This window comes from Hylobates moloch, unplaced genomic scaffold (assembly GCF_009828535.3).
Source record: "Hylobates moloch isolate HMO894 unplaced genomic scaffold, HMol_V3 SCAFFOLD_9, whole genome shotgun sequence".
Taxonomy (NCBI): Eukaryota; Metazoa; Chordata; class Mammalia; order Primates; family Hylobatidae; genus Hylobates; species Hylobates moloch.
Window position 1 is genome coordinate 60,969,578 of NW_026652284.1, and position 14,015 is coordinate 60,983,592.

The following is a 14,015-nucleotide window of genomic DNA, read 5'->3' on the forward strand; positions in this document are numbered from 1 at the left end:
TCTGTGTGTCACCATCATCAAAGACCAAAGGAGATAAAACCACAAAGATGGGGAAAAAACAGCAGAAAAACTGGAAACTCTAAAAATCAGAGCACCTCTCCTCCTCCAAAGGAACACAGCTCCTCACCAGCAACAGAACAAAGCTGGACGGAGAATGACTTTCACAAGATGAGAGAAGGCTTCAGATGATCAAACTACTCCAAGCTAAAGGAGGAAGTTTGAACCCGTGGCAAAGAAGTTAAAAACCTTGAAAAAAAATTAGACAAATGGCTAACCAGAATAACCAATGCAGAGAAGTCCTTAAAGGACCTGACAGAGCTGAAAACCAAGGCACGAGAACTACATGACGAATGCACAAGCCTCAGTAGCCAATTCGATCAACTAGAAGAAAGGGTATCAGTGATGGAAGATCAAATGAATGAAAGGAAGTGAGAAGAGAAGTTTAGAGAAAAAAGAATAAAAAGAAACAAACAAAACCTCCAAGAAATTTGGGACTATGTGAAAAGACCAAATCTACATCTGATTGGTGTACCTGAAAGTGACGAAGAGAATGGAACCAAGTTGGAAAACACTCTGCAGGATATTATCCAGGAGAACTTGCCCAATCTAGCAAGGCAGGCCAATATTCAAATTCAGGAAATACAGAGAATGCCACAAAGATACTCCTTGAGAAGAGCAACTGCAAGACACATAATTGTCAGATTCACCAAAGTTGAAATGAAGGAAAAAATGTTGGGTTACCCACAAAGGGAAGCCCATCAGACTAACAGCTGATCTCTCAGCAGAAACTCTACAAGCCAGAAGAGAGTGGGGGCCAATGTTCAACATTCTTAAAGAAAAGAATTTTCAACCCAGAATTTCATATTCAGCCAAACTAAGCTTCATAAGTGAAGGAGAAATAAAATACTTTAAGACAAGCAAATGCTGAGAGATTTTGTCATCACCAGGCCTGCCCTAAAAGAGCTCCTGAAGGAAGCACTAAACATGGAAAGCAACAACCAGCACCAGCCACTGCAAAAACATGCCAAATTGTAAAGACCATTGAGGCTAGGAAGAAACTGCATCAAGTAACGAGCAAAATAACCAGCTAACATCATGATGATAGGATCAAATTCACACATAACAATATTAACCTCAAATGTAAATGGGCTAAATGCTCCAATTAAAAGACACAGACTGGCAAATTGGATAAAGAGTCAAGACCCATCAGTGTGCTGTGTTCAGGAAACCCAACTCACATGCAGAGACACACATTGACTCAAAATAAAGGGATGGAGGAAGATCTATCAAGCAAATGGAAAACAAAAAAAGGCAGGGGTTGCAATCCTAGTCTCTGATAAAACAGACTTTAAACCAACAAAGATCAAAAGAGACAAAGAAGGCCATTACATAATGGTAAAGGGATCAATTCAACAAGAAGAGCTAACTATCCTAAATATATATGCACCCAACACAAGAGCAGCCAGATTCATAAAGCAAGTCCTTAGAGACCTACAAAGAGACTTAGACTCCCACACAATAATAATGGGAGACTTCAACACCCCATTGTCAACATTAGAGAGATCAACGAGACAGAAAGTTAACAAGGATATCCAGGAATTGAACTCAGCTCTGCACCAAGTGGACCTAATAGACATCTACAGAACTCTCCACCCCAAATCAACAGAATATACATTCTTTCAGCATCACACCACACCTATTCCAAAATTGACCACATAGTTGGAAGTAAAGCATGCCTCAGCAAATGTAAAAAGATAAATTATAACAAACTGTCTCTCAGACCACAGTGCAATCAAACTAGAACTCAGGATTAAGAAACTCACTCAAAACCGCTCAACTACATGGAAACTGAACAACCTGCTCCTGAATGACTACTGGGTACATAATGAAATGAAGGCAGAAATAAAGATGTTCTTTGAAACCAACAAGAACAAAGACACAACATACCAGAATCTCTGGGACACATTCAAAGCAGTGTGTAGAGGGAAATTTATAGCACTAAATGCCCACAAGAGAAAGCAGGAAAGATCTAAAATTGACACCCTAACATCACAATTAAAATAACTAGAGAAGCAAGAGCAAACACATTCAAAAGGTAGCAGAAGGCAAGAAATAAATAAGATCAGAGCAGAACTGAAAGAAACAGAGATACAAAAAACCCTTCAAAAAAATCAATGAATCCAGGAGCTGGTTTTTTGAAAAGATCAACAAAATTGATAGACCGTTAGCAAGACTAATAAAGAAGAAAAGAGAGAAGAATCAAATAGATGCAATAAAAAATGATAAAGGGGATATCACCACCCATCCCACAGAAATAAAAACTACCATCAGAGCATACTATAAACACCTCTATGCAAATAAACTAGAAAATCTAGAAGAAATGGATAAATTCCTCAACACATACACCCTCCCAAGACTAAACCAGGAAGAAGTTGAATCTCTGAATAGACCAATAACAGGCTCTGAAATTGAGGCAATAATTAATAGCTTACCAACCAAAAAAAGTCCAGGACCAGATGGATTCACAGCCAAATTCTACCAGAGGTACAAGGAGGAGCTGGTACCATTCCTTCTGAAACTATTCCAATCAATAGAAAAAGAGAGAATCCTCCCTAACTCATTTTATGAGGCCAGCATCATCCTGATACCAAAGCCTGGCAGAGACAAAATAAAAAAAGAGAATTTTAGACCAATATCCCTGATGAACATTGACGCAAAAATCCTTAAGAAAATACTGGCAAACCGAATCCAGCAGCACATCAAAAAGCTTATCCACCATGATCAAGTGCGCTTCATCCCTGGGATGCAAGGCTGGTTCAACATACACAAATCAATAAACGTAATCCAGCATATAAACAGAACCAAAGACAAAAACCACATGATTATCTCAATAGATGCAGAAAAGGCCTTTGACAAAATTCGACAACCTTCATGCTAAAAACTCTCAATAAATTAGGTATTGATGGGATGTATCTCAAAATAATAAGAGCTATCTATGACAAACCCACAGCCAATATCATACTGAATGGGCAAAAACTGGAAGCATTCCCTTTGAAAACTGGCACAAGACAGGGATGCCCTCTCTCACCACTCCTATTCAACATAGTGTTGGAAGTTCTGGCCTGGGCAATCAGGCAGGAGAAGGAAATAAAAAGTATTCAATTAGGAAAAGAGGAAGTCAAATTGTCCCTTGCTTGCAGATGACATGATTGTTTATCTAGGAAACCCCATCATCTCAGCCCAAAATCTCCTTAAGCTGATAAGCAACTTCGGCAAAGTCTCAGGATACAAAATCAATGTGCAAAAATCACAAGCATTCTTATACACCAATAACAGACAAACAGAGAGCCAAATCATGAGTGAACTCCCATTCACAATTGCTTCAAAGAGAATAAAACACCTAGGAATCCAACTTACAAGGGATATGAAGGACCTCTTCAAGGAGAACTACAAACCACTGCTCAATGAAATAAAAGAGGATACAAACAAATGGAAGAACATTCCATGCTCATGGGTAGGAAGAATCAATATCATGAAAATGGCCATACTGCCCAAGGTAATTTATAGATTCAATGCCATCCCCATCAAGCTACCAATGACTTTCTTCACAGAATTGGAAAAAACTACTTTAAAGTTCATATGGAACCAAAAAAGAGCCCACACTGCCAAGTCAATCCTAAGCCAAAAGAACAAAGCTGGAGGCATCATGCTACCTGACTTCAAACTATACTACAAGGCTACAGTAACCAAAACAGCATGGTACTGGTATCAAAACAGAGATATCGACCAATGGAACGGAAAAGAGCCCTCAGAAATAATACCACACATCTACAACCATCTGATCTTTGACAAACCTGACAAAAACAAGAAATGGGGAAAGGATTCCCTATTTAATAAACGGTGCTGGGAAAACTGGCCAGCCATATGTAGAAAGCTGAAACTGGATCCCTTCCTTACACCTTATACAAAAATTAATTCAAGATGGATTAAAGACTTCAAGGTTAGACCTAAAACCATAAAAACCCTAGAAGAAAACCTAGGCAATACCATTCAGGACATAGGCATGGGCAAGGACTTCATGTCTAAGACACCAAAGCAATGGCAATGAAAGCCAAAATTGACAAATGGGATCTAATTAAACTAAAGAGCTTCTGCACAGCAAAAGAAGCTACCATCAGAGTGAACAGGCAACCTACAGAATGGGAGAAAATTTTTGCAATCTACTCATCTGACAAAGGGCTAATATCCAAAATCTACAATGAACTCAAACAAATTTACAAGAAAAAAACAAACAACCCCATCAAAAAGTGGGCGAAGGATATGAACAGACACTTCTCAAAAGAAGACATTTATGCAACCAAAAGACACATGAAAAAATGCTCATCATCACTGGCTATCAGAGAAATGCAAATCAAAACCACAATGAGATACCATCTCACACCAGTTAGAATGGCGATCATTAAAAAGTCAGGAAACAACAGGTGCTGGAGAGGATGTGGAGGAATAGGAACACTTTTACACTCTTGGTGGGACTGTAAACTAGTTCAACCATTGTGGAAGTCAGTGTGGCGATTCCTCAGGGATCTAAAACCAGAAACACCATTTGACCCAGCCATCCCATTGCTGGGCATATGCCCAAAGGATTATAAATCATGCTGCTATAAAGACACGTGCACACGTATGTTTATTGCGGCACTATTCACAATTGCAAAGACTTGGAACCAACCCAGATGTCCAACAATGACAGACTGGATTAAGAAAATGTGGCACATATATACCATGGAATACTATGCAGCCATAAAAAATGATGAGTTCATGTCCTTTGTAGGGACATGGATGAAGCTGGAAACCATCCTTCTCAGCAAACTATTGCAAGGACAAAAAAACAAACACCGCATGTTCTCACTGATAGGTGGGAATTGAACAAGAGAACATATGGACACAGGAAGGGGAACATCACACACCAGGGCCTGTTGTGGGGTAGGGTGGGGGGATAGCATCAGGAGATATATCTAATGTTAAAGGAAGAGCTAATGGGTGCAGCACACCAACATGGCACATGTATACATATGTAACAAACCTGCACATTGTGCACATGTACCCTAAAACTTAAAGTATAATTAAAAAAAAGAACAAAAACAAAACGTATCTGGAAGGTTCCCAACATAAAAAAAAAAATTTAAGTTATAGTCTGTAAAAATTGTGACTAATCTCTCCCATGTGTTGAGTATATCTGTGTTACAGGAATGAATTGTAAATAGGGAGGAGCCACTTTCTCTGACCCATTATACAGTACTTAGACACAGTAAAGGCAGCAATGATGGTAGGAGATCTGCAATGTCAGCTACACGTCAGGCACTGTGTGAATGACACCACTCTAAGAGGTAGTACTAGAGTAGAGGATATTACTTTAGAAGGATCACATGGCGTTCACAAATGCCAGAGCCAGGATTTGCAAGTAAGCCTCACACTAGAGATGCTGTGCTCTTCTGAAATGCAGGAGAAATTTCTTTTCTTGTAAGTTTTTATCTCTTAAGAGGGGGGAGAAAAAGGCCTCTGGCTTGGTTTTAACCTCATATAATTCTGAATCTTCCCTCAAGGCATTAAAAAAGAAACCTCAAACCAGCTAAGCATTTGACAATTAAGCACTGCTATTTCAGCTTTGGAGACCCTCCCCAACAGCCTGAAGCCTCCTAGAACTGCTCTTGGATAGCAGGTTGACTAGCTTATACTTGCTTTCTTAGGGGCTGTTACAGATTGAATGTTTGTGTCCCTCAAATTCATATGATGAAGCTCTAATCCCCAGTGTGGTTGTATTTGGACACAGGGCCTTTAAGGAGGTCATAAAGGTGGGGCCCTGACCCAACAGGATTAGTGTCCTTTAAGAAGGGATAGCAGAGGCTGGTGAATTCCTCCATGCTCACTCTCCCTGGCTTGCCAGTGCCCTGGCATGTGCTTGTGCTCTCTCTCTCTCTCTCTCTTTCTCGACTGTGCATGCACAGTGAGAAGGCAGCCATCTACAAGCAGGAAGGGGTCTTCACCAGAACTGAATTGGCCAACACGTTGATTTGGACTTGTAGCCTCTAGAACTGTGAGAAAATAAATTTCTGTTGTTTAAGCTGCCAAGTCTATGGTATTTTATGGCAGCCTTGAGCTGATTAATAAAGGGGCCAACAGCTCTTAGTTTTCTGTCATGAAAAGAGAGAGAAAGAAATGGAGATAATTAGGAGAGAAGGCAGGTCATTAGGGAAAAACATGTCAAAGAAAGTTGTAATTAAGGATGTTCTCTTTCCTACCCCTCTCCCCACAGCCTTAGGCTACAAAAGACTGAACTTCCAGTTACATTTGTTAAATATGCAGTTCAGCCTTCTCAGCTACACACCTCTGGGAAGAGGTCTTACCCAGGGAACTTATTAAAGTCCAATGTTCAGGAAATCTAGCATAGGCAAATGAATAAATAAAATCCTGCAACCCTTGGGATTTTTCAGAAAGGGATTTTTCTCACTTTCTAGGAAGTGTACAAAAGTATCCCTCTTCAATACCACGTCTCAAAGATGTGGGAGAAAAGTGAACTCTAAACAGGGTTGTCAACCTCAGGGTATTTATTTTAGAGTACAAGGATAAAGGTACTTTTTTTTGAAAAGCATTTTATAACATGAATATTTCTCTGTTCTTCAGTTTGGACACAATTGAAGCCATCATTAATACAAATTCATTATAACTTACAACTTTTAGAGCTTTGGTCGGAAAACCCTATTACACCAGTTTAGAGGGTAGGAATTCACACGTTTTTAAATTCTACCTGGCTTGCCTGGCACTCCTGGAGCATTCAGGGACAGCTGCTGGCACGCTGTCCGTGGGTGTACAACAGTCCTACATCTGTGTGGGTAGGCTGTTATGAGAGCTAGCCCACCAGGAGAAGGAGGAGGACAGCAGCACCTGCTTTTTTTTTTTTAAAGCATGGCCAGAGAGTTTAGCAACATAAAGAACATTCTTAGTTGTAGCCTTCTTGTCTTTCTAGGGTAAAACAAAAACCTTTGAAAATTCCACCCCACCCTTATTTTATCTTTAAATAGGAATGGCAAGCTTGACTGCTAAAATCAGTCTAAAGCCTTTGCTGAAACAGGTTACGCAATCAGCACAATTGGGAATTCTCTGGTGAAAGAATAAATCAGAAGCTCCCAGCTGGGCGCGGTGGCTCAAGCCTGTAATCCCAGCACTTTGGGAGGCTGAGGTGGGCAGATTGCTTGAGCTCGGGAGTTCAAGACCAGCCTGGGCAATATGGGAAACCCCCATGTCTACTAAAAATACAAAAATTAGCCAGGTGTGATGGTGTGCGTCTGTAGTCCCAGCTACTCAGGAGGCTGAAGTGGGGAAGATGAGCCCAGGGAGGTTGAGGCTGCAGTGAGCCGTGATGGCACCACTGCACTCTAGCCTGGGTCATGGACTGAGACCCTGTTTCAAGAAAAAAAAAAAAAAGCTCACATAGGATTTTAGTGGAATACCTACTTAATCCAGCTACGGTATGTTTTATATATCGTATATACGGTATGTTTTGTATATCATATATATACTTTCTGTCAAAGCTTTTGTCTAGAATGTCCCAGGTAATCAACACAGAGTGAAATGAGGGATTCTGTAAAAAATCAAGGGCACTGAGACCGTAGCAGAGTTTTAACATTCTATTGTTGAAAAACAAATGATATAAGGTATCCTGGCTGGTATCCTAGTGTGTAAGACACATAAGAACCATGGAGGACATGGAGCTAGTAAAGAGCCCCTCAGAGTGATTTCCCTATACTTCAGAAGACAATTTAGTTAGAAAAGCAAAGGGGAAAAAATTCCAGTTTGCTTGGTCACAGAGGTAGTCTGAAAGAGGTTTGAACTGTGCTGTTCCATCTACATGCTATAGTACCAGATGAGCAACATGGTGTATGCTTCCCATACACCACTGAAAATTCTTCCCAAGTCAAAGGCAGGAATTAATAGGATGCAGAATAGATGGTCTCAATAATTCTGTAACTGTGGCTGCCATTTTAGGTTAATACAGAGAGGCTGTCTCAAAAATGATACCAAGAGCCACTCTGGGTCTTTTTATGTCTACCAAAAAAAAAAAAAAAAAAGTCCCCAAACAGATTGTTAACCCCTGACACCTACATCAGTGGATCAGTGTTCTTGCCAGAAGCAAAACTAATACCAACACATCTAAGCTGCCCTCTTCTAATGTCTACTAACAAGGTCACTCTTGCAGAGCTACCAGAAGTTACCACTATTCAATGAAAATACAACTTTAAAAATGACTCCAGACCCATGGTATTGTTTACAAATCACATTCCCAGAGTCTTTTCTGGAAGCCACCATTTCCTAAATTGCTTCCAGCAGTATGCTTTTTATTCTTGGCTATTCCTCTATGGAATTTAATAAATATTCATCAACAGAGCACAGCACAATTCATTCAGCCACTTTCATTTTTATCAGTTCCACAGAAGGCTTTAGACTTTGCTGGAAACCTCTGGGAGATGCCAGTGGTTGACAATAAGAAGCTTTTGTGAGGTCCTTGGAGAGACGGGTGGAGAAGAGAAAATAAGGTTAATATCTGTTACCGTAAGCCACTTCCTGAACCTTATCAGGAGTTATACACCACTGTGAGCATCAACAGTGGGCTTGTCTGTGGCTGTTCTGTGACAAACTATAAAAGACCCAATATATTTTTTAAATGAATGGGTAGGAATCAAGTTAATTCACAGTGATTTATCAGACAGGAATCATTTAATATGCCAAATCAATTCTTATGTACTACTTAAGTCTGATTGCATATTTCAGCACTCATTTATTTTCAGATTATCCATCAGCATGGATTATTCAGACTTTGAAAGAAAAATGATTTTAATGTATTTTTTTGAGCCTTCAAAATGACATACGTACAGAACAATATTTCCTAAGTAATAAATTTTATAGTTACTTATAATGATAAACACCATTTTTTCCATACAAGATCTGAGTTCAGCTATTAATTTTACAGTCTTTTGGAAACATACAAATACACTACCAACACACAAAAAATCTTGATATATTTCCAACAAGTTGTTTATGAACAGTTGAAACTCTCTTATAGTTTTCTGAAATGCCAGTCAAAACACCTTTTTGAAGAGAAGTGATATCTGCTGATGAGTTTACAAATATCATTTAAGAAATATAGTACTTCTGGCATTCTGATGTTTGTATTTTTCTTGCATGCCTCTACTATTTGTTCTCTAAATTTAGTCTACATTGGCTTTGACCAGATTTTTGGCTTTTTCGTTTTTCTACTTACTGGAATGCCTGTGAAAGTGACCGGAGGAGATTGCCAGGAAATGCTGAAGCTGCTGCCATTGGGGGTGAACTTGGCCGATCCTGGAATGGTCACAGGGGGTGTGGCCTGTCAAATAAAAAACAGAGAAAGCTGTTATGAAGGAATATTTTCCTTCGGAGCTTTAAGCTCTTATTACCAAAGGAGGACCTCAGAAGTGGTCTCAGCTATATTAAGAACTTGGACTAATTATCTAATAGGAAGAGATTAAACAAGGTTAAAGGGAGTAGCCAGAAATAAACTTTGTATATATACCTAAGCAAGCTATCTAAGGTATAAAAAGAGATGGTTTTTGACTGTTGATTTCTGAAAAGAAATTTTATTATATGTACATATACCTATTTTAGGATACCTGTGAGGTAGAATTCTTCACTATAAACTTGGGGAATATACCCTGCTATACTGTGAGGGTGGGTGTAAACTAGTACAATGTTCTTGGAAGGTAATTTGACAATACATATAAAAATTCCTAGCATTCTCTGTGTTAGCTATTCCACTCTAGGCATTCATTCTAAAGAAATGTACTCAAGAATGTTCCTTGCACAACTATATATTATAAAAAACAACTGGGGCTGGGCATGGTGGCTCATGCCTGTACTCCCAGCACTTAGAGTCAGAAGCAGGAGGATCGCTTAAGCCCAGAGTTTGAGACCAGCGAGGGCAACACAGTGAGACTTCGTCTGTACTAAAATTAAAAAAAATTAGCCAGGGGTGGTGGTATCTGTAGTTCCAGCTTCTCTGGAGACGGAGGCAGGAAGATTATGTGAGCCCAGGAGTTCGAGGTTGCAGTGAACTATGATCATGCCACTGCACTCCAGCCTGACAACAGAGTGAAATCTTGTCTCAAAAAAAAAAAAAAAAATGGAAACACCACAAATGCCCAGTAATAGGGAAAAAGGTAAATAAATCATGATATACCTACAGAGTAATTCAAAATGTTGTTAAAATGGCATAAAAACAGACACATATACCAATGGAACGAAACAGGGAACCAAGAAATAAGTCCACATATTTACAACCAACTGATTTTTGACCAAGGCGATGAGAATATACACTGGGGAAAGGACATCCTCTTCAATAAATGCTGCTGGGAAAACTGGATATCCACATGCAGAAACATGAAACTAGACCCCTTGCTCTTGTCATTTACAAACATTCACTCAAAATGGATTAAAAACTTAAATGTAAGACCCTAAACTATAAAACTACTGGAAGAAAACACAAGAAAAACACTCTAGGACATGGGCCCAGGCAAATATTTTTATGGCTAAGACTTCAAAAGCACAAGATACAAACAAACAAAATAGACAAATGTGACTACATTAAACTAAAAAGCTTCTGCACAGCACAAGAAACAATCAACAGAGTGAGAAGCAACCTGTTGAATGTGAGAAAATATCCACAAACTATTCATCTGACAAGAGACTACTATCCAGAATATACAATGAATTCAAACAACTCAATAGCAAAAACCAAATAATTCCATTAAAAAATGGGCAAAGGACCTGAATAAAAGTTTTTCAAAAGCACACATACAAATGACCAATAGGTACATGAAAAAATGCTCAACGTCACTAATATCAGAAAAATGTGTATCAAAACCACAATGAGGTATCATCTCACCCTAGTTAGATTGGCTATTATTAAAAATGAAAAATAATAGATGCTGGTGAGGAAGCAGAGAAAAGGGATCTTTTATATACTGTTGGTGAGAATGTAAACTAATACACCTATTATGGAAAACAGTATGGAGATTTCTCAAAATCTAAAAACAGAACTACCATATAATCCAGCAATCCTGCTACTGGGTATTTATCTAAAGGAAAGGAAATCAGCCTATCAAAGGGATACCTGCACTCTCATGTTTATTGCAGCACTATTCACAATAGCAAAGATAATATGGAATCAACCTAAGTGTCCATCAACAGATGAAGTGTCAAAATGTGGTAAGAACACAATGGAATACTATTCAGCCATTAAAAAGAATGATATCCTGTCATTTGCAGCCATATGAATGGAACTAGAGGTCATTATGTAAGTGAAATAAGCTAGGCACATGAAGATAAACATCACATGTTCTCACTCATATGTGGGAAATACAATAATTGATGTCATGGAGGTAGAGAATAAAATGATAGTTACAGGAGGTGGGGAAGGGTGTGATGGGAACAAGGTAGGGAGAGATGTTGGTTAGTAGGTACAAACATACAGTTAGATAGAAAGAATGAGTACTAATGTTTGATAGCAGAGTAGGATGGCTATAGCTAACAGCAATGTATTTTATATTTCAAAATAGCTAGAAGAGAGGACTGGAAATGTTCCCCACATGCAGAAATGATAAATACACAAGGCGATTAATATTCAAAATACCCTGACTTGATTATTACACATCCTATGCATATAACAAAATGTTCTGTGTACCCCACAAATACGTATATTAGGCATCAATTTTTAAAATACTGTTGTTGAAGAAGATTCATTGGCATGGGAAAATGTTCATGATATATTAAATAGAAAAAATAAAATACAGTAAAAACAGTTCTGCAACAGATCCCTTTTAAAAACTGCATATATATAAACGCAGAACAAAGTCTTGAAGTACATACAAAAAATATTAACTAAGGTTTGGAATTAGGGATGAATTTTCTTTCTTTACTGTGTTTAATATTTTCTATGCTGAACATTTATAATTTCCATAAACAGAAAAGTCTCAATATTTCTAAGTTTATGCTTTGGGAAGGACCTTGTAGATCAACTAGTGTGTGTTCCAACTCTCTCATTATATAGATGAGTTGTCTTTTACTCATACGCCAGATGGCCCCTGGTTTTGGTCAAGGTCAAAGTGATTGCTCTCACAGTCCCCTGCAAGTCACCTGATAAGCATGGTCAGTGTGCACGAGGTAGAGGGTGGTGGGAGCTGAGCGGCTCAAGGGCGTCATCAACTTAGTCTCCGTTTTGGCACAAGGAGTTTCTGTTCGGCTTGAATCCGGGATGGGGAAAGTAGGAGGTGAAGCCAGGGACTGGGAAGGTGAGACCGGGGCCAGGCTGCTCAGCCCGTCTGCCACTGAGTCTGTGTTGAGCTTGATCTCAGTGTAGTAAAAGTCCTCTTCTCCATCACTGTAGTCAGAGTCTCCAACACGCCTAATGCAAAAGAGAGGAAAACAATCATACTAAGCCAATCTGTTTTCTTGTCTTGAAATCTTGCATTCATTTCCCCTGTCTGGAATGCTTTTCCTCCCTCTTGTTTGCCTTGCAAACTCTTCCTTATCCTGCAGCACTCAGTTCAACTGTCCACTTCCAGGGAACCCTCCTTGATGTCTTAAAGCAATTCACTCATTCATTCACTCATTCAATCAATTATTCAACAATGATTTATTGAGAATCTAGTATGTTCAGGCACTGTTCCAGGGTCTCCTGATAACACAGTGAATAAAATATAGACTCCACCCTGATGGAACTTATAGTGGGAACTTACAGGCAGATAAGAAACCCCTAAAGAAATAGATATTTATTAAATGGGAGTAAATAATGTGTATACATGGACATAGAAAGTGAAATAATAGACATTAGAGACTTCGAAATGGGGAGGGTGGGAGGGAGGTGAGGGATGAGAAATGACTTCAGGGGTACCACGTTCACTATTTGGATGCTGGTTACACTAAAAGTCCAGGCTTTATCACTGTGCAACACAGCCATGTAACAAAACTGCACTTGTACCCCTCATTCAATCTCTGATAACAGAGATTTAAAAAATTAAAAAATATTAAAAAAATAGATATTTAATATATCAGGTGTTACTAAGCCCCAGAAAGAAAAATTCAGCAGCATAACAGTGTTGTTAAGCAGGATTAGTGATGGGGGCACTATTTTATTTTTTTATTTTTTATTTTTTTATTTTATTTTATTTTTTTTTGAGACGGAGTCTCGCTGTCACCCAGGCTGGAGTGCAGTGGCGCAATCTCGGCTCACTGCAAGCTCCGCCTCCCGGGTTCACACCATTCTCCTGCCTCAGCCTCTCCGAGTAGCTGGGACTACAGGCGCCCGCCACCACACCCGGCTAATTTTTTGTATTTTTAGTAGAGACGGGATTTCACCGTGGTCTCGATCTCCTGACCTCGTGATCCGCCCGCCTCGGCCTCCCAAAGTGCTGGGATTACAAGCGTGAGCCACCGCAGGGGGCACTATTTTAAAGAGAGTGGCCAGAGGAAGCCTCTCTGAGGAGGTGACGTTTGAGTAGAGACCTGCCTGGAGGAAGTGAGGGAGACACCATGCTGGCACCCGCAGTGAAAACACACCAGGGAGAAGTGACACACAGCTCTCAAGTGGGCGGGCCTGGCAGAGAGGCCAGAGGCTGGAGCTCAGGACCCCAGGGAGTGACGGGAGGAGTGAGAACAGGGCAGAGGGCAAGGTCATCCAGGGCCTGTAGCCTACCGCGATGGCTTTGGCTTGCATTCTGAAGTGGTGGAAGCCACTGGGGGTTTTCAGAACTCTAACTTAATTTTAAAAGGATCAGTCTGGATACTGTCTGTGAAATAGAGGACAGGAAGACAAAAGCAAAAGCAGAGGCCACCAAGGAGCTGTTGTCAGCAATATTCCAGACGAGCAGGGCAGGCGAGCAGTGCAAGGGCCGAGACGTTAAGTCCTGGGTGTATTCTGAAGGTTGGGA

General features: G+C 39.8%; 1 protein-coding gene across 2 annotated transcripts in view; it reads right to left on the reverse strand.

The window, feature by feature from the left end:
* Positions 1–14,015, reverse strand: part of ZNF704 (zinc finger protein 704) — a 236,700-nt gene that overhangs the window by 14,170 nt on the left and 208,515 nt on the right. For both annotated transcript variants that reach the window (XM_032759913.2, XM_058443764.1), the window contains exons 6-7: positions 12,223–12,490; positions 9,314–9,418 (exon numbers count right to left, since the gene is read on the reverse strand). In XM_032759913.2, coding sequence (XP_032615804.1) covers positions 9,314–9,418; positions 12,223–12,490 — 373 coding nt within the window. The remainder of the gene's footprint in view (positions 1–9,313; positions 9,419–12,222; positions 12,491–14,015) is intronic.